The following is a 21563-nucleotide window of genomic DNA, read 5'->3' on the forward strand; positions in this document are numbered from 1 at the left end:
AGACAATGGAAAATCACAAGCAGTATGGAGAGGGTACTGAAGAACAACAATGGATGGGAAAATGCCTAAAATGGAAAAACGAACAATTTCTCGTGCACCAACATGCATCAATAAATTTGTTCTCGACTTTATGGCATTGCATCCCAAATGCAGTGTGCTCAGACAGAGGTGGGAGGAAAATGCCCAGTGGTCAATATCACTACTAAATTATAAATGGGGAAAAAGAGTTTTGATTTATATCTGTTCTACACTTTAGGACAAGTTGGTCAGTCATCAATATTTTATATATGAAATCAAACTGAACCCTAATTCCCTAATCCCCAACTCTAACAATCACAACTACATGTCTAACCCAACTAGTATCCTAAGCTGAATCTAACCAAAAGAATCCATTCCTAATCCACAAGCAGCTCAATGAAAAAGTAAAAGTTCCTGCTCTACAGTATCTGAATGTCAAGGTCTTCTTCGGTAAGAAAAAAAAACATATGCACAAAAACAGAGGAGAAGCTCAGGCAGGCAGTTTCCATAAAATAAATATAGAGTTTAAATTACCATCCATAACTCTGTCTAGTTGATGGTACTGGTTCTGAGACTGATCTTTGTATCTGGTACAGATGGAGCAGGAACAGGAGCAGTCTGAGGCACAGTCACAGTCATTCTGATGGAAACAGCAAAGACAAAAACACATTTAACACCACAAACAAATGAACAACTTTAATTTAAGAAAAGCAGGTATTGCCTTTTCAGTGTCTGTGTTAGAAACAGATTCAGTTTCTAATGGATCACGAACAGGCAGGAAAGAGAAATATTGCAGTTGGTGGATTTTGTGCAAAAGATAAACCTCACCTCCCTTTTCCTCAGGTCTTTCATGCGACGTACGAGGGTCAGATAAAAACCCACTCCGAAACAGTTCTTGAGAAACAGGGGGGATCCGCAACAGTGGAGCTGACCTTTGGAGATGATGGCGATGCGGTCGCTCAGCAGGTCGGCCTCATCCATGTGATGTGTGGATAGAATCACTGTACGGCCTGTACAAGGGTGAAACTTTCATTAAAAACCTTTGAATTGAATAAAAGAAGATTCAGTACATTGCAATTGTCAAATAGCATATCCAACCATAGCTTTGAAGTGCCTAACAAATAAAAATGTATTGGTTATACAAGTGTTTCTGCTGTTGTTGTAGCTGTGGAACTGAATTTTTCCGTTTGATCAGTTCACTGCTGAATTCAAGTGCCTCAGGAGAGCTGTGAAGCTGCACAAGATGTAGTTTCATTCTTGAGTATAAGAGTAAAAAGCAGACCTCATCACTGAGATATGCACTTGGTGGGTAAAGTGTGTAATGAGGAGTCTGAACATGGAGTCAAAGAGCTATCAACTCAGTGGCACTTTACAAAAAGGCCAGAATGCACTCTACTGTCTGCAGAGGCCCAGATCCTTCACTGGCTGCAGCACCAAGCTGTGAATGTTTTATGAGTCTGTGGTGGCCAGTGCCGTCTCCTGTGCTGGACAAACAAACCAAGAGGCCTGGACCCTCTGCATGTTGTGTCTGAGAGGAAGATGTTGACCAAACTCCTCTCCTGGACAACAGCTCCCGCCCGTCCACAGTGTGATCAGGAGATCCTTTCGTCCAGTGGCAATTAAACTCTACAAATCCTCTCACTTCTGTAACAGGGATTAAAACTGGACAATCACAATACTCACAATTTTGTATTTAATATTTAAGTAAATGTACTGCTAGCCTATCTTCTCCTCCTATCTATTATCTTTGTATTTTTGTATTTTATTGGTGGGGCTCTTCCCTTTGCTTTTCTTGTTGAGCAGAGAGCAGCAGTGACAAGAAGAAGCAATGTCCCTCTGGGATCGAAAAAAGTTGAATTTTGAATCTTAAAATGTGAATATGTTAGAGTCAAATTTTTACCAGTTCTGTATTTCAGTAGGAGGTCCCAAATAGATCTTCTGGAGTAGGGATCCACTCCCGAGGTGGGCTCATCCAGGATGACGACCTTTGGTCCCCCAACAAACGCCATGGCTACCGACAGTTTCCTCTGCATTCCTCCTGCAGTTTGAGAGAAAAACAGAGGAGAACCATTGATGAGGGAATTAATCAAATTCTTTCATCAATTGTTTCCTTTCATTCACTCAGAAACAAGTGGTGGACCTGAGAGGTTCTGAGCCTCTTCGTCTCTCTTGTGAGGCAGTCCCAGGTTTACCAGCATGTCCTCAACCTCCGTATCTGCCTCCGCCTGAGTCCGACCCTTCAGCAGGGAGTAGAACAGGATGTGCTCTTGTACTGTGAGACTAAAACAAACAGCACAGCAGCAATAAATAAGTTCACAGAAGTTCACAAAAGAGTGTGAAAACATGTCGCTTTGGTGGTTTTTTTAGCTCCTGAGTGCTTTACAATTTGGAAAGTCTGAATGGGGTTGTAAACCAGTACACCTTCTACCAAAGTCTTTTCCTCACTTTATGACAGTTTCATTCTAAACTTTCAAGGTTTCATTGGGTTGTTTTTGTCTCTTCAGAATAAATTGCTTGGTTTTTGTCTACTTGGTCCTGAACTGATCTGAGCATCTAAAACATGACTTACTGTTTGAAGAGGATGTTGTATTGCGGACACATGCCCATAGAGGAACGGATTACATCCATGTCAGTCCTAATGTCTCTTCCATTAATGTAGGCAGTGCCAGATGTAGGAGGAAACAGGCCTGTCAGGATGGACCTGGAAAAAACAGTATCAGTGCCATGACACAGACAAAATTAAACCCTGATTCACTGCCTGCAGTCAGTTTCAAGCTGAGGCTCAGGAAAAGGCATCTCTAACAAGTCAATTTATAATTCGACTATTCTATGCACCTTCACTGCACTTAGATGACCTAAACTTACATAGTTGTGGTTTTTCCAGCCCCATTGTGGCCTAAGAAGGATGTGATCTGGCCTTCATAAAAGTTGATGTTGAGGCAGTTGACAGCTGGATGAGAACTTCTATTAAACACCTTCACCAGGTCCTGGATCTGCACCCCCAACATCAGGCCGACTGGTTCGGGCTCAAAGAACAGCTGACCTGCTTTGGAAAACATACGCAATATATTGTCAAATGTCAGTTATTGCTAGGAAACCAAATAAAATGTTCTATTTAATAAAATATCACATAATTAAATATCCTTACACCAGCTTAACTGAGACCTTGTACAACTGACAATAGAAAGGTTGGAAGGTTTTATCACCTTTGATTCTGACAAATAATATCTAATAATTTGGAAACTGTTTTGTTTGTTTGGACTCAGCCACAGTTTTTTGTGTTACCCTGCCTGTCCACCAGATGTCCTCAGAGTGTTCCTGATCTCCAGTGGGTCCTTTTATTTACTGCTGTGTCTCAGCTCCAGATCAGTGTTTGGTTTCTCACCTTCCTTTCCCGAGTCCTGACACTCCTCCTCCTGATTCGGAGTTTGCTCTTCCTGTCTCAGCAGCTCCTTTTCTCTCTCCAATCGTTCCCTCTTAGTTTGGTGCTTACAGGTTTTCCTTCTGGCTGATCCATTGCAGGTGTTTGTCTCTGGTGTGCCCCTGCTTTCATCGTCCTTCTCCATGTTCTCTGTCTCAGGTTTCTCAAGATCTGAAGGGGACAGATGGAAGAGCCATGGTCACATTTGGACAGGTTTTATCTGTCACATGTGAAAAGGTCTCAGGGTGCATGTATCTTGCTACAGATGATAACATGATGATAATAGTGTTATCACAATGATAATAGTGTTATTCACAATTCACATTATCATTTATAACTTTTAGCTATTGTAGCATCATGGATGAGAAGATGGCTATGTGTCAAAGAGGACATTACTATAAAATCAAGACCGGCTCAAAGCTTTAGAGGTTTTTTACATTTATCATCTATCAACCTACAGTTTAGAGATATACTCATATAGAAATGTGCACCTTGTTTGTGTTATATGCTAATTTATTAATTTGCCACAATTACAGCCTTTCTATGGGCATTATTAGATGCCTTTCCTAGGAGCAATTAGAAGTGGCATCCACTTCTCCCACCCTGAATTTATCTGTAAATTAAATGAGCACAGTGACAATCTGGAGTTGATGGTTGCTCCACACTAAAAATACACTAAAAGTACACTAGCTGCAGTGTGCATAGGATATATCAGAAGCAACTCTGACCCTTATCAGCCATTTCTATTTGTGAGGGTGCAGCTCTCTGCCAGTATGAGGGCTGGAATGGGAAGTAGAATGGTCGTCCAATGCCGTACTGTCCTGTAAGGAAGAAATGTGATCAAATTTTAAGTGATATAAAAATACACTAAAACTACACTGTAAGATAAAACATGAAGCATACAAGCAGCCCAACCTGGGAAGACATTATCCAGGTACCAGGCGAGAATGGCATAAAGGGCAGCATCAAAAATCATCAGGAGTATGGAGGTGAGGAAGGAGTAGGTGTCTTTCTCTAATGGGCTGGTCTGGATGTTGTCCCACTGCAGACCCAAACCCTGCTCTTCGTAACGTGACAGGTACTCTGTTCCAAAACCAAAGGCCACTGGAGACAACAAGCTCTACAGCAGCAAAGAGATGCAGAAAGGATGTTCATTTAGTTCCATTACAAATAGCATACAGTCGTAATGGGAGTCGGTTTAATTTATGGTCTGTGACCAAAACCATTTGTGCCAAGGTTAATGCTATTTGTTCAACAACAATGCACCTACAGATATCCTCAGTGACTGTATTCTAGCACACTGAAATTAGAAAAGCATAGTCCAAAACTGTGTTTGAACAGTGAAAGTGTATATTCATACAGCAGCCAATTTCATGTTTTTCGTAACGCGGTCCTGCCAGGCGAAGCAGAGGATGTGGGGCAGGTAGAGGGTGAAGTAGATGATGCCACTGCAGGCTGCTGCCAGGTTGGCCTTGTTGAAAAACACACTCATTAGGAAACACTGCATGATGGTGGCGATGGTGAAACTCAGCAGAAAGAAGAAGACAAGGATGGGGTCACTGTAATTCAGCACCTTCCCACCCTGACAAGAGAAAAGAGAAGATTTTAAACAAGCCCAGACCCAGTGCAAGCATTGCCTGTATTCCCATACAATTTTAAAAATAATCCACAAGATAACAAACACCCTTACACACTATGAGTTTCCAAACCTGCAAATGAAATTTGACCCTAGTTTCATGATCAACTCGGCTTTTCTTTTAGATTCTCATTTATATTCCCCCTGTTTTCTCACCATGATGATGGAGGTAAGCAGCGCTGTGCTTGCAGTCATCATGATGAAGCTGTCGATAAACCATGTGGACCAAATGACTCCATTCCCAACCCCCATGGCTTTGAGGGTCTCCTTGAGGCGGAGCTCTTTCTCCAGCACAATGCTCTTCACAGTCATGGACACAGTGTAGATCCAGGCCAACACCATGAACATTGGGAAGCAGCGGTTCAGAGTGATCATGAACCTGAAGGAGGCAAGAAGGTGAGTTAGGACATGAACCCATGACTCGAGTGAGAAAACTCATTAACCCCATGAGAAAATCTACTCTTTGATTTGACGCTGCAGTTATCCACTGCATTAAGACATAGCTTATTGTTACTGCCAAAATCTTCTTCTCAGCTGGTTTGTTTTGGTATAAAAACAAATTTCAGACAAGTTTTCTCATTTATTTAGGTTTTGATGCCCTCTGACAAACCCATCCCAAAGTTATATAATTTAATGTTATCATTATTGTAGCACTGACATCAACACTTGATCATTTTGGGTCACTCATGCTGATAAAATGAATTTAATCAGGGAAGAACTGACATATTTCTGGGTAACATATTATCTGCATGAGGTTTACTCACAGGTCATCCACATAACATGGATAGGGCATCTGCTGGACATAGACCCCGAGTGGCCAGTCATTGCCAGTGTGAAGCTTGATGATACCATGTTCAATCATGTCCTGCAGGTAGGCAAAGCCTCCCCAGATGTACCTCTGGTCCTCCATGGGGTCAGCTCTTGGGCCAGGGTCCCAGTACCTGAGAAAGGACACAGGGAATGACTCAAGAGATGCCTGGAAGACTTTATCATCAATAAAAAAATCACAGTCTCTGTACATAAACTTGTAATACTGAAACATAATAAATTGCACCACACACACACACACACACACACACACACACCCTTATGTATGCTGCTTTTGCTTAAGCAGATCAGTTAGAGGCAAAGCCCTCTTATAATCTGATTATTTAATTGTGTTGACCAGGTTTCCCACTGGGTCTATTACAGCATGTTAGTGTGCTGTTTGTCCACCTTGGGCCCCTATTGACATGTCTATTTATGAACAAGAGATCAAAGGCAAAAGAAAATGCATCTAAAAACCTTATATAGGAGGATAAGAAGACAGGTACCGAGCTATTACAGAACCCCAAAGAAACTATGGAAAACACAATGAGGCTGCTGGAGAACATTTTGTTTTCTTCTTTTTAGGAATGTGGTAAATCCATATAAATTGCTTCATTAATTCAGCAGTAACAACATGGAAAATTTAAGGAATAAAAAGGATCTTTACACACAATTGGTTAGAGCCACAGCAGCCAGCTACTAAAAGACACAAACCTAAACCTTAATAGAGGGTGAGTTGCAGACAATATCTGCTTTCAGTGCCAGGGTTCCATGCTTGTTCCATACTTCAATTATTGCATTTAAGCAGTAGAAAATAAAAGCACTCAACAAGTCAGAACAAATGACTTTCTAAAGGAAATAGTTTGTGCATTTGGTTAAAAATAAAGATGAACTGAACCTGTTTGCAGCAGCTGAGCAGATAAGCCTTTAGGTTAATAAGGTTACAGTAAGATCACAATGTTACACCACTTACATAATTATTGTAGTTAGTGCTGCCACATGCTGAAACTGCACACAACACCTCTCTCAGTGTGGAGACACACATATCGATTTTGTTGTGAGCGAAAAGGTTTACATTTGATTGGTCACTGTGAGACAGTATCTGAAAGCAGTTTTAAGACAGAGGTTTGTCTCATGAACACTGTGTTGCTGAAAGAGAAGGAGCTGAGCTCTGGCAGGGTGCCATTTGGAGTCCATGTAAAAAAAACATCACACCCCACAGCAGCTACTGACCTGTCTTTGATCTTGTTGGTGCGCTCCACTGCATCAATGTCCATGCGGATCTTGTACTTGACATGTGGGGGAACACTTGTGGTCCAGGGATACATGTCCATGAAGACCACGCCAGCCCAAAACTTGTTCTCTTCTAGCAGGTACAAGGCCTGATGGATCATCTGGGATTCATCTGTGCAAGGCACAAACTTATCCAAAATGATGCACTGCAATTAGAGGAGACAAGAGTGCAGTGGGTTTAATTACTTGGCTTTCAAAATGAATGGGAAAATTGGAACTATGTTGCACATAAATACATGTTTTGTTATAGAGCATAAATAATTGAATTGTTTTATGTGCCAAGCCTTTGAACAGACTTTTCTCTAGGTAAAAAAAAAAATTATCTTGCTATATTCTATGCAAAATGGATGTTACTCTAATGGAGTGTGTGTATACACCTAATTTATTTGTGTGTCGGATTAAGAGCATTTGGGATTTGGTCTGTTTGGAAAAAACAGATAAGCACAGCAAAGGAATCAGTACAGATGCTGAAAACCAAAACAGAGGAAATTGATGACAAAATAACAAAAAGATCACCTTGCACCAACAGACAGAAACACACACATCTATACATACATACACACAGGTAAGATCATGTATTCACTCATACTTGCGGAAATGTGCACGCATATATTTAAATTCCATCCCTGGAGGACAAACTGTCATTTTATGACACACACACTCACTCTCACTCTAACTCTCTCTCACACACACACCTCATGTACACCATGTCTAATGTCTCCATTCACATTACTGTATAATACCGTGAGAGGGCTCAAAGAAAAACGAGAGTCCACTTTCACTCTTTATACAACTAATACATTCACAACACAATAATGTTCACTCAGAGATGGGGTGAGAAGAAAGCTCCTCACTGATACACATGTTCCAATGGGATTTCAGTGTGAGAAACATACCCCTGACAGAGTGACAGGACCTAGTGCTAAACTGCAGCAGTTATCCTATGGCCCAATGCTAGCTGACAGCTGTATCTAATTGGCTAAATTGCCTGGGTTTGTTTGTGAGGCTGTGAAGGGTCTTGGCGCTGAACTTGGAGACAAAGGGCAGATTGAGATGCCCGCACTGATAGGGCTCTCTCCAAAACCACAACCCTCACCCCCCTTTAAATCAGACCAGAGAGGAGAGAGGGAAGCCGAGAAGGATGGATAGAGTGATTTGCCCTCTTTTATTTCACAATGGACTGTTTCAATGCAGGGCCATACACTAAAACAGCACTGAGCTCGCATGAGGGTGACTCACTCCCACCTACTCTCTACTTTATCACTGCCTTCACAATGACAGCAAAGGAGGGGGTGACAGCAGGCTTGTTCTCCCCACCTTTCAGCCTGCTGAACGTGAGAGCGGCTCTATAGCTGTGCTAAGTGGTCTGTTCTCTTTGAAAAGGGTCTGGCTGCAATCTCCTGGGAGCAGACCTGGAAGACTGATGCCGCTGTCTGAAGAGCTGAGACTCAGTCCTGGAACTGTGCAAGATTCAGCAAATAGTGACTGGGGCAAAAAAAATGTAAAAAAAATGAGTAAATCAGAGACAGAGACAGATTTCTAACCTCTCCATACTGGTTAAACGTGCGAATCATCTGGTTGGTGATCTTAAAAATGTTCCTCCAGTCAAAGTTTGGCATGCCCGCCTCCCTCTGCTCCTCTGGACCATTGTACAGAAAGTTAAGAATGTGTTTGGTGGTAAATTCACTGTCCTCCAGACTGTTGTCCATGAAGTGCATCACTGTCGGGTTTCGCAGTGTGTCCTGCAGTGAAAATAAACACACAAACACAGTTTCTGTATGTATATAAAAAATAAAAAATTAGACATGGCTTCACACTGTATTTCTAAAGACTTGCAGGGAAATACCCATAAGTCAATGAGTTTTTGACCCTAAATGTTAGGCAATAACAAGGGAAATGAATGGAACACAATTTCTTCTAGTCTTTATTACATAAACCAAAGCTCCCAGAATCATATTGTCAGGAGAGCTTTTATTTTAATTCATTCCATTTAGAAATGGAAGCCCCATGTTAAAGAGAGAAATTAGCATACTCTTTGTGCTAACTGGCCTTCACCACAGCAGACGTCATAGTAAGAAAAGCACAGATGTTACTGATAACATTAACAAGGCCTCTATTCTAATGAAGTGTTCTCGTAAAACATGACAGTTCATTATCCTGCACAATACCAGCATTCTGGCGCTAAATGGTATTCAGCTGAAATTATTTATTATTTCTTCTGCAGGTTCCTACTGTGACATTTTACTAATACATGTCTACTGTGTCAAAATGCTTTCTGAAAAAACAAGGACTATTGTCTGGCAGTTGTTGCTAGTAAACTCTTGAACTGGATGAGTCACTGCACATGTTCAGTGTAATTTGCCAGGTAGTTTTCCTGAACTGTATTTAACATTGCTGCTGGTGCAAGAAGAGGTTTCAAATCCACGTAAAGTCACAAACAAAGTCAAGTTGCAAGTCCTGTTTGATTTGGTCAAGCCACATGATTAAGCTGAACTTATGTGACTTAACTCCACACCTCTGCTTGAGTATTTTGGAATGTAGTTCATCTGGGCAATGATGCTTATTCTATTGTCTGTTATGGTATTGTTGGATTCTATTGCTACTGTATACTTTGAAATACTGATACTGGCACATACCTGTAGGTATGAGAACATGCAGTGTATGTGTTTGCTTATCTGTATGTGTGCTTCATACTCTGATCATGTTCATCTGGACACTGTTGTTGAAGAAAGCCCACAGCTGAGGTCCCACCTCCTCCCAGGCCTTCGCCATGTTGCGGAGTCTCTCTAGCTCCTCGAAGGTTGTGTTGGCCTGGATACACACAAATCCACACACACACACACACACACACACACATAAATTGAATTTCACAAATACACAGTTGTTAATAATAATAATGAGTAATGTAGAGAACTACTGTATCTAAGCTGTATATGTAGTCACAACAAAACTTCACTTGAAATTGAAATGTTTGTGCCTGGAGCAATGAATTAGATGTGAGACAAAAACGATTAAAAATTATGCTTTTGTTTTTATTGCTCTGCCTTCACACTTCCACACTTCCAATTTATTGTTTAATTCTCCCCTCCTCTTCCCTTCCTTCAGACCGCAGTACATTGCCCCTCTAACCCTCCGACCTCCTTGCTTTAGTAGTCAGCTCATTCCTAAGAAGGGTGGGAGTTTGGACGCATATAAACAGATACTGACAGTGTTGAAAGAAAAAGTGAAGGAAAGAAAGAGTGAGTAGATAGAGTGAGTGGGAGGTGAGGGGTCGGACTGGATGTGTTCTCTCTTACACTCTTTAATATCTTGTGGACGGCAGGGGAGTCAGGGGTGTACAGGATCTTTCCCATCAGCAGGGGCTTGACTGAATTCCACACAATTTTTGTGACAGGGTTGGACTCCAGGTTCTGCATCAGGGCATTGCAGAAGGGAGCTATTGATAGGAAAATTGTAAAAAACAGTCCATAAAGAAGAATGGAGATACAGAAAAACGAGGAACAAAGGATCATCATACAAAGTGATTTAAAAAAAAAAAAAAAAAACAAAAAAAAAAAAACAGATACTTTCTGATATCCTTCGAAATTTTAGTTACATTCAGATAACGTTGATTAAATGATTAATTAATAACAGGAAATTATAATAAATTAGCCAACCAGTGCATATCAATCAGATTTTGGTATAAGTATTTATTGGGCACTTATATTAACTAAAACAAATGTGCTGTTGGTGGAGACTTGTGCCATAATACAATATGAAAATGGAAGATAGAAGTTCCAGGATATGAAAAAATAAATACTAAGTACATCAATTAATAATATCTTTGGAAAAGCCTTTTGCTCAAACTTAGGAGAAAAAAAGTCTGAATTATTATCACTCATCCATGATAACTGGGCTCCCTCTGCTGATGAAGCTATTAAAAAAGTTAAGTTGCTAAAGGACCTTGTGGCAATATTGTTTTCTCAACTGCTGACTCCAAACAGTAGAATGAACTTCAGCTTTCAGGCCCACATGGGTGAGAAATCTTTAAAGTGCTCTGAAAACTGACTACATCCCATGGCACACTCCATCTGCTGAAGAAGATCATGTGATAAGAATGACAGCTCATCACAGCTACTAAATGTTCAATTTGTTGATATTGTTTTCTGAATTTCTGCCTTGGATATTTTTCTGTTGTGAACTACAGTACAAAATATTAGAAATAATTTGTGAAAAGTCTGAGCTACAGTATATCCTCTATACTACAGGAAATAAAACAGAATTGTGACATTTGCAGCTTGTTCTTTCTTTACTTACTGGCAGCGTCATCGTAAACATAGTTGTTGTTCTTGGTGCCATTGACGCCTAGAAACACCTTGTAGTTGTTGTCCTCATACCAGTTGAAAGACAGGACCCTGGAGCCACCTCCCTCTGGGTATCCACAGAAAAGACCCGACACACTGGACATCAGCTGGGTGAAAGAGGAGGGACCCCCAGCTTGGAACAGAGAGGAAACTGCCTTCAGCAGCTCCTGGGAGCTCTCCCGCTCCATCAGCTGTGCATGAGATACAGAAAGCTTAGAGCAAACGTTCTCAGACCATATGGAGACCACTGCACATGCAAACTTAACACAGTAAGAATCAGGACTGTGCTTCATATGCAAAACTTTCTTGCATCCGAACTAATCCCAACCAAAGCTATTTTCAATTCAAAGAGCTATTTAAAAAGTGTGATTCTGAGGATCATGCAAATCCAAATGCAAGTCCAAGAAGACTTCACAAAAATGCCAGTGAGAACTTCAGAATTGGCTAAACCCCTGCTATAACTGAACACAGTGAAGAAAACAAGCGTTTACATGAAGAACCACAAGCTGGCATTAAGCTGCAAACTGATCATGGGTCAGCATCCTAAAAACTTGTGAGTACTTTGATAACTAGACAGTAGAAAGACAGGAACAGATACAGTTTTTAAAGTGTCATCTGATAAAAATATAATTCTGCTGTAAAAATCACTGTCACGGTTTTAATACAAAAAACAGCAGACGCTACCACGTAGTGAACAAAAACTGTTATTTCCAAAAATGAATTGAAATGATGTCTGATATACAGGGTACACACCTTAGCTGTCACCTTAACTCTCATGTTCTTTGACTCATGCTGAGTCACCAGTGTTGACAAATGCCGTACCGCCAGCAACAGGATGAACAAACTTAATGCTGGAAGTTTTTAGTTATTTGGCCTTTTACTGAATTATTTTGATAGAGATATTTATGTTCTTCATATTCGTTCATATCATGTGACTTCCATAACATAAACGGTCACTAGAAAACAATAGTCTGAAAGATAAGCAAACATGCTAGACAGACGTCCCTTCTCATGTGACGAGGACAGTCAGAGGATGGACTAAATATCCTCCAATTGATAGGGCAAAAATAGCTTCATCCAAGTGCATTTCTCCTCAGTGTATCATTTCCTTCATATAAAACAAAACAGGAGGAGGTTGCCAATAATTTGAGTTTCATGTTTTAGTTGGTTTTGTTAGTGGGGTTATTAACACAACACTCCAAAGATACAAAAAGTCAAAAATGAAATCAACTGTTTCAAATTTGATGATATCATAGGGGATCAGATTTTAGGTGGAGTTCAGCCTTAATATTTTTTTTAGCTGAGCTGCAGAACCCCCTACAGTTTCTAATGTAGACTTGATTGCAACACTGATAAGCAACCTGGTTTAATAAGGTCAGTGATGAAAATGACTCATAGCTTTTCTATGTTCCCCACTCAAAGCAAACTATTACATGTGCACACACACCCCTGATTTATTTCGCTCTCACTCCCTTTTCCTCCTTTTTTTTCTATTTATTATTTCGCACAAAAACACATTCATTAACCTGACAGGAAGAAGAGGTGGGCAATGAGCGCATTTGGCTCGCCTTTCTGTCACCACGGTGATATGAAAGTCCCACCTACAGGATGTGTCACCTCACAGGAATGTCTCTCTCCCCCTTCCACCCCCCTCACAGCCTTCTCTCTCCCACCGTGGATGAGGTGAGGATGGGATACACATTCCCCCCTCCCCCCTGGGACGTACAGTAAACGTGCTGAAACACACAACACATCCCTCATTGTTGGACCTGCTTTTGTCTCTCTGTTACTTATAAAATAGAATCTATTCTTTTTTAATTCTATTCTGCTATATTTCTCTTCACTTTTATGTAATGTAATATTTCTCATCCTTTTTTATTTATTCTCTTTTTCTGATCTGAATATTTTCTATTCTTCATGAATAACTAAGAAAACGCCTCCTGCTAACGAAGATCATATGATGTCATCAAAAGCTGCAGAAGAGTGACTAAACTGTGCTAGAGGAAAAGCGTTTGTCAGCTATTTTTCAATTTAATTCTAATCTATTCTATTTCTAGAATTATTATTTTATTTCTACAATAGAAATAAAACTGAATCAAAAGACTGTAGACTGGGTGAGTGCCCAAAAGTGTTAGCCCATTGAGTACACTATATAGTAACTGAGGGGTCAGGGACTAGGGTGGACATTCGGACACAGCCCACCAGCACCACAGTGAGAAGTGATGGTCACCATAGACATATAAAATACATTTTTACTACTTTTTGCAATGCATTGTGGGAAATTTTGAGGGTACTATTTTTCAGTTAGTAGTGATTCAGACACCACTACAAAATAGCACTCTCACGATATAATGCCCCATATAGGGAGTAGGTTGGACATTCGGACCCTGTCTAGATATATTAGAACAGAATTGGATAAAACAGATATTGTAGAAAAATAATCACAGAGTAAAATTGATCAAATGTTATTATCCTCTACTTTTCTGTTCTTCTCTTTGTCTTCTGTTCTATATTTTTCATTTTATATTTTTGCAATGACATCTATTCTGTGCTGTTTTATTCGGTTTTTATCTACTTTATTATTCTTCCAACTTTGTCCTGTTTTCTTTCTCTTCAATATCTATTCTATTTTGTTCTACTTTGTTTTATTTCTATATACTATCTACCTTATTGTATTCTATACTTGCAGATGGCATTGGAGTCACAATATGTTGCAAATTATGCATAGACACACACTGCACATGAATGCACCTGTGCGCTCAGTCTCACTCACATGAGCTTATCATGTGATGCATGAACACTTGTACAGTTCACATGTAGGTTTTAACACACACATGTGCACCCCACAGTGTTGGGTCCATCGCTCAGCCTCCTCTGTGAACGATTCTCAAACAGGGAGCAGCGGAAAAGGCGAGTTTCCTGCATTGCTAAAAATACTGGGGCCTCTGATCCTGCAGGACCGAGGAGAAGTGAGGAGCAGGAGTAGGAACAGGAGTGGAGGGGATTGATGGATTTTGGCGCACTTACAACTTGGATCTTCTCTGACACCGTTTTAAGAACCTGGCCCCAGATATGAAGGTCAATCCCCTCTGAGCTGCGGTCCAAAACCTGAGGCATCTGTGGAGACAAATCACAAGATGTTTTAGAAAAAATGATTAATTCATTGTTTTAAAAATGAGATGATAACATAAGAGATTAAACAAGAGATGGTCGTGTGCTGCATGTTTCATGACGGCCTTATACAGACAAATGCATGCATATATGGCAAGAAACCAGTTAAGCAGAAACAAAAAAGAACTGCAGAGTCCTAACAGAAGTGTCTATGCAAAGAAAAAAGTTTCCTCTTTTTTATGGCAGACTTTACAAGAAGTAGGAACAGCAACTTGCTGGGCAACACCACATCACACTACACTGTGTATTAGGCTTTCACACAATGTGGGTCTAACATGTATGTTTAAAGGAACTGATCAGCTTTAGCGCAAATGTATGAAGCCTGAAATCCATCCCTCGTTTGATATGGAAACATGCTAACATTGTTCACTCAAACCTCTTTCAGTGGCTTTGTCTTGAGAAACCATTAGCAATAGGTATCGTAAAACGCCTGCTCAGGGCAGAGTGCTGAGGGCTACGGAAACCCTGAATGCCAAGACAAACACACACATGAGATATCCTTCCTCTCGCATTCCTCGCGGCTGTATTTCAATGAACGAAGGAAGAAGGAGGCAGTACGGTTGGGGGTAGGAGCGAGGGCATGGATGGGAAAAAGGAGTAAGGAGCGTCATGAGGTGAGAAAAGCTGTTACAAGGGAGAAGTCAGTGTGGTAATTTAATTTAATAGAGCTAACAGGTTAAATGCTCAAATCACCACTAATATGCTACAGCACAGGTCCACTAACACCAAAAACATACATTGAATATACTCATATTTACTGAAAATGTACATTTGTTCACAAACTTCTACTAAATCTAAACTCAAATTCTGCACCTGGTGATGAATGCTAGAGTTGCTACTTACTCAACAGTGGAACTTAATCTCAATCAAAAGGGTTCAGTTAGACATCATGAAATACAAAGTTAAGAGTGAATTCACTGGTTTATATAATTGAGCTTATGAAATGAAAACCTGTGGATTTGGTTGGATTTATGTCTCTTCCACAACTTTTCAGGTCCATTTACTCTTCAGTGCTATTTAAATACATCTGCTCCAGCTTCTCCAACATTCTTCAATATGTCTTTAAAAATTAAGTAATTCAAGGCACCGCAACTGTGTCATACTCTCGCTGTTTCAGTCCTACAAGCAGGTGTACTGGCAGCCATTGTGACTGCACTCTTTAGACTAGCATATGTTGGTAATGTATTTATATGCAGTATCACGTCTTACAGAAAACCTCACAGGCACTGGGTAAGGTCTAGATAAGCCCATTAGAGAAGCAGGCCAGTGGGGATAATGCCATGTGACTCACTCCAGCTGAGCCTGAATGCACACATGTAGTAAAGAAACTGAAGGTGCCAAAGCTACAAGTTTAAATATAGTACAACTTGTTTTTATTCTGGTGTGAAATCTTCTGAGATTGATTCACTTTGGAAATATTTATATTTCACAAACACATACAAATAAATAACATTTTCTGTCATTAACAGGATTATTGGTGAAACGTGGTGCCATTAAAAGAGATTCCAGAGAACAAAGAAAAGCTCATTTGTTCTGCCTGCTCTCATGTGCCTTGTTTTTGGTAAAAATATGTGCAAGCGGTTTGAAACTAAGCCAATAGTTTATTCCAGGCCAAAAACAAAGTCAGGGACTGAGTGAACAGGTCTGGCAGAGTCACCTGCAACTCAGCTACTTGGCTTCACCATGAGGTGTCAGACACTATCTCACAGACATGCATGTATTTATACTGTATTTAACTGTCCATCTTCTCTGGGAAACGTTTCAGCGTGAATTTACCTGGTGAAGTATTGTTTTAAAAATATGTGAAGTCTGATGATATTTAATGTTTTTGTTTTTGATGGAGTGTTGACAGTAAGACATATAGAATATCTTTAGCCTTGGGATGGTGATCCCACATGCATTCCTGCTGGCTAGCTGTTTCTGTCACAGTCTTGAAGGTTAACTATCCGTTTACCATCAGTAAAATTCTGTGCAGTTACTGAATTTACTGTAAACAAATGAGACTATCAGCAGGAAGACTGGTGGCTGCTATGGCCTTCACTGCGGGGGCGGGAAGAGGGACACAGTTTTTCCGACAAATGCAGCCTTCCAGTGGATCTCATGGTGGAAACAACGACTAACATAATTGCGAAATATCTCCATTTTCAGTCGCCATAAACAGCACAAATGTCTTCTCCATAAACAATAGGGGTGAAGAATGGATGTAAGGAGGAACTGATGCTGCCTCTTCACAACAGGAAGGAATGAGGATGATCAGATATGACTTAGCACAGCCTTGTTTTATAAATTCTGACTGATGTGCAAATGGCTACACAAAGTACTTTGAAGCACTGACCAGTCTAAAGATTTTGAAGAAGTCCAGATTAGCATAAAGGATGTCCTCTATCTTTTGCAGCCTTTGCTGGCTAAAGGCACACATGGCGTTGCGGACCCCATGGAGGCCCATGCGACTGGGGAAGATGATGAAGCGTTCCAACAGGGACTGACTGCATGCAATGTCTTTCAGCTGTAGGTTTGGGACACCATAAGCAAACTGGAGAACACAAAAAGAAAGGGAAAGATAAATTGTATGGCATGGCAAATGTCCCAGAAAAATTTGATGTTCATCATTACTAACAACATGAAGTGTTCAATAATACGGCTAAGATAACTGTCAGTCAAAGTTGCCATTTTCCCCACTCAGCCTCCTCCCACTGTACCTGTTCTAGTCTTATTTCTGCATTGACAAGCTGGTAGACTATTGAGTCTGAGAGGCCTGCGTCTCGCAACAGGAAGGCTGTGAGAACCTCGTCATCCTTCAGAATGTCATTTATCTTGAGCCCACGGCCTAGATGGAAAATCACAAACAAAGATAGCGAGGGGTCAGAACCACTAAAGACAATGTTGACCCAACCAGCACTGGACGGCTCAGAGGAAATGATTCACAGCAAAACAGATTGGCAGGGATTAGGTGTTTGTGGGAAAGAGAAGTGGCTTTTTTTACACTCAACCCTGCCAATGGGTAAAGTTCAGTTAGACTGAAGTAATATTAAGAAAAAAGAATCAAATCTTTCAAATCTTCTTTATGAAAAGCGAGAAACATCATTCTGTATATATCTTGCATAACAAAATTACTAAAATGTGCCCATTGTTTCTAGTATAGATAAGAAGTTTATAATAAGGTGGTGGAAAATTATTAAGTAACAATCAAACTTTGTAAATAATATAAACTTGTGTTAAAGATGATTTTATAGTTTAGCTGTTATTGTTTTTTTATATGTGTAATTGCCTTTTAATGCTGACATCCTGCAATGTAAGGAACGCTACTCAGCCTTAAGAAGTACTACACAAATAAAATGATTATTCAAATTAGGACTAGTTTGCTTTTGTCTCAACAGTCATGTTTTGTTCTGATTAATGTTAGAGCTGGACAAAAAGGGCTGGAGTAAACTCTTTCACTCTCTGGGGGAAGTACCACTGTCTGACTCATTATCACATTTTCCTTTTACCTGATAGCACAGATGGGTTGTTGCGTAACGTGTCCATGAAGTTTGAGAAAGACGACATGTCGTGCCACAGGCGGCCAAGTTGCTTCACCTGCGTCTCATTGAGCAGAAGCTCCTGCACATCAACATAGAACCGTGCCAATCTGGAATATGCCAAAAGTGTGAATTAGTTGATTTTATTAACTACTGTAGATGATATAGGAATACTACACTATATTATCTATTTTATTAAGTCATATATCTGCAAGCAGCACTGCAGCCAAAGTGTGAAACTGCATTTTTTTAGTAAAGTAAATAATGAAGAATTCATGGTCTGAGAGTGTTATGATCAGGCTTACACCGAGTTATTATAGTTAGAGACAATGCCAGGAGACTCTCCTCTGGTTGGATATCTGAAGCAGGGGTTGTTAGCATTGCAAAAGATGCCCTGAATCCAGGGCAGAATCCCTGCTGAAGGCATGGCCTTGTTGGGAAAATGGCCTGAAGAAACAGACAAAGCATTAGAGGGCATGCTTGTGATGTGGTTTTAAAACACAACATGTGGATCAACATGCGTTATTGTTTCTATGAAAAGAACCCCAGCAAATACCAGGAACCTCCATTATAATGGAAAAACTTACATAGATTACTGAGAGAGCTTGTTAGTGAGGATTTTTATTCTTACATTCATGTTGTTGGTATAGTGGATTGGCCTTCCTCAACCACACCAAACCAATGAATAATAACACTGGCCAGAGGATCTCCACCAGGAAGCGGATCTGGCCAGAAACAGGTGCAGTGTAAGTTATAATCTGTAAAATGCCTAAAAAGTCCAATGCAACAGTCCTAGAAGAACAAGAGGTTGTTGCAGACAATGCGCATGAATATTTTTACCTTCTGTCTCTTGCGGAGAGTCCAGTTTTTCCACAGCAACAGCCGGATTTGTGAGCCGGTCGTCATTGTTCCACAGCTCAACCCCTGGAAGGGGTCATCAGACTGTGACACACCTGCAGACACACAAGTCCATTAGTGCTGACATTTACAGTAACTGTTAACCAGGCATTGGACAAACAGGAGCATGCTACTACTGATGAAAAAGACACACAACTAAAGTACTTACGTTTGTGTGTCTTTTGTCTGAGTCTGTTTTCAATCACACTTCAACTAGATGTTTCCAGGATTTTCTAAAAATATATTTTACTCTGACTGCCCAAAAGTTGTTGTCGTTTTCCTGTTTATTTGCACAGTCACCCGAAGGACTTGTGTTTTAAAATATATGAGTACTTTAATTTCTACACATCAATGCTACTATCAATACTTTCACTGCACTACTAAAATTAAAAAACTAATGTTTCCCCCTCAGGAAGAGCATGAGAAGACATTTAGTCTTGGTCCTGAAATACACTCACTTTGCTTTAGAACATCACTGTATGTGGACTTGGCATTAACATGGATTTGTTTAAGGTGGTCTCAACAACAACAACAACAACAACTCTGAACTGACCCTTCTTCAAACCACTTCTTGGTAAGCATACACCCTGCTAAAGTGCTAAATCCCCAGGCATTTTTGGGCAAGTGGAAATGCAGGTTGGTATAACATTATTAAAACTAAGCATTAAGAGCATACAAACTCAGTAGGTGTATAGATCTGAAACTGTATATCTTATTGATAAATGCAATTTTGACCTATTCTGTCATGCAGACTGCAGACTAATAGACAATAATTTAGAAAAAACAGGGAAAAAACTAAAATACTAAACACATCTACAGGTTGTGTGCAGATAGCCTCAGAGAATGTCAGACACAAAAAGTAATTTGTTCAGTGACATGTCCAATAGATTAGTGCAGGCTGCAGGGACATAAACACTTGTCTACAAAAACAAGAAGACAGACTGTGAGACTGAAACAGGAGAGTAAAGGCTATTATTATGTGTCCGACTTCTCTGAAATCACATTATTACTCAAACAGTAATTACACATGACAGCACGTTCTTGCACAAGATTGAGAGAAGTGTGGACATTTTCTGCACAAACATGTCTATTTAATGAAAAACTGCTGCACATGAAAGTAAAAGAGAATGAAAAATACATGAAAAATGTACTTTTAAAATCATTTACTAAGATTAGTCTTACATCGTAACGCTTCTTTTGAATCTAGACAATGTAACAGTAACAAATATAATTAGCAACTACATACCTGTCAGCTGTTACAGGATCCTCCATCATAACCTATTCTGTCAATAAAAAGATTTAAACAGTAAATTGGGGTCCTTACCTCTTATGGAATGATAATAAAGTCGTAGCACATCTAGAGAAAGAGGTTCATAAACAAGCTGAAGTAATGGAAAATATCAAGCAAGGTAGCAGAGCTCTGTATGACTCCTAGCTGCCCACTCTCTTCTCTGCCTGCCTGCAGGTCAGCAGCACTCCTAATCTGATTGCTCTAATCTCCCAGCTCAACATGGGCAGCAAGAAAAAGACAACAGTCATCCATTTTGAGGCAGAAATAGGGGGGTAGGGTATAGGATGGCAGGAACCCTGGTGAGAGAAACACTGTCCTGTAGCAAAGTGTGTGGGTGAGTAAGTGAGTGGGTGGGTAAGGGAGGTGGGAGACGGCAGTACAGGTTTAATTACCTGAGAAGCCAGTGTTTTGTTTTAACAAAATGTACATGAGTAAGATTTCCCCCAGATAGTCACTGTAATTTGATTCTTCAGCTAAATACCAACAAGACAAATCAGAGCTTTGACTTAACACAGGAGCTGCACACACTCGGAGACAGGGAGGCTTGCTGTAGGCTTTGTGTCGTACATGTCTGAAGTGAGTCACCACTGAGCAGTTCGACAAGGTGGAGCAGGTGACAACTGTAATTAGGTTGTCAGAATGTGAAGCCGTGATTGCAGCACAGTAAAACAACTTGACCCTGCTTCAAAGTATGCAAACAGCAGCTCTATGCCAAAACAGAGGTGAAGTCGAGGCTAAACGCTTTACAAATCTGGGCATTCTTGGTGGTTCACACAGCTCCGTTACATTACTGTACATGGATCTGATGTGACAACTCCACTGTCTCTTCCTCTGATTTGTCATTTGTCATAAGCACCTAAACAAATGGTTACTGATTGGTCAGATGGTTGAAATACACGCTGTAATGCAACCCATACAGCATAAATAATACACATAAAGTGAACGTATGTGTACAATCATCCAGAAAAATCTGTCAGAAAGTTTCAACTATAACCACAGTTCTCTGAAGGCTGAACAAACAATTGAATATAGCTGAAACAAATAATTATTTCATTAGTTGACATGAAGAAATGAATTGGCAGCTACTTAGACTCATATCAAAGAAAAATGGAGACATTCTGTACTTGGTAATTTGTTATTTTACAAGTCTGTAACTACTGATTTACTG

The 21563-nt window shown here is 40.2% G+C and overlaps 1 protein-coding gene across 1 annotated transcript in view; it reads right to left on the reverse strand.

The window, feature by feature from the left end:
- Positions 1-19113, reverse strand: part of abca4b (ATP-binding cassette, sub-family A (ABC1), member 4b) — a 33226-nt gene extending 14113 nt beyond the window's left edge. Inside the window, exons 1-24 of the mRNA XM_026313939.1 lie at positions 19048-19113; positions 18839-18932; positions 18513-18654; positions 18178-18317; positions 17389-17516; positions 17025-17222; positions 14546-14635; positions 11472-11709; positions 10472-10611; positions 9870-9986; positions 8720-8917; positions 7116-7321; positions 5840-6016; positions 5232-5454; positions 4800-5021; positions 4355-4559; positions 4168-4260; positions 3404-3610; positions 2884-3061; positions 2588-2719; positions 2159-2298; positions 1919-2056; positions 847-1028; positions 553-658 (exon numbers count right to left, since the gene is read on the reverse strand). Coding sequence (XP_026169724.1) covers positions 553-658; positions 847-1028; positions 1919-2056; positions 2159-2298; positions 2588-2719; positions 2884-3061; positions 3404-3610; positions 4168-4260; positions 4355-4559; positions 4800-5021; positions 5232-5454; positions 5840-6016; positions 7116-7321; positions 8720-8917; positions 9870-9986; positions 10472-10611; positions 11472-11709; positions 14546-14635; positions 17025-17222; positions 17389-17516; positions 18178-18317; positions 18513-18654; positions 18839-18932; positions 19048-19113 — 3760 coding nt within the window. The remainder of the gene's footprint in view (positions 1-552; positions 659-846; positions 1029-1918; positions 2057-2158; positions 2299-2587; positions 2720-2883; positions 3062-3403; positions 3611-4167; positions 4261-4354; positions 4560-4799; positions 5022-5231; positions 5455-5839; positions 6017-7115; positions 7322-8719; positions 8918-9869; positions 9987-10471; positions 10612-11471; positions 11710-14545; positions 14636-17024; positions 17223-17388; positions 17517-18177; positions 18318-18512; positions 18655-18838; positions 18933-19047) is intronic.
- Between the last annotated feature and the right edge of the window lie 2450 nt (positions 19114-21563).

This window comes from Mastacembelus armatus, chromosome 17, assembly GCF_900324485.2.
Source record: "Mastacembelus armatus chromosome 17, fMasArm1.2, whole genome shotgun sequence".
Classification (NCBI taxonomy): domain Eukaryota; kingdom Metazoa; phylum Chordata; class Actinopteri; order Synbranchiformes; family Mastacembelidae; genus Mastacembelus; species Mastacembelus armatus.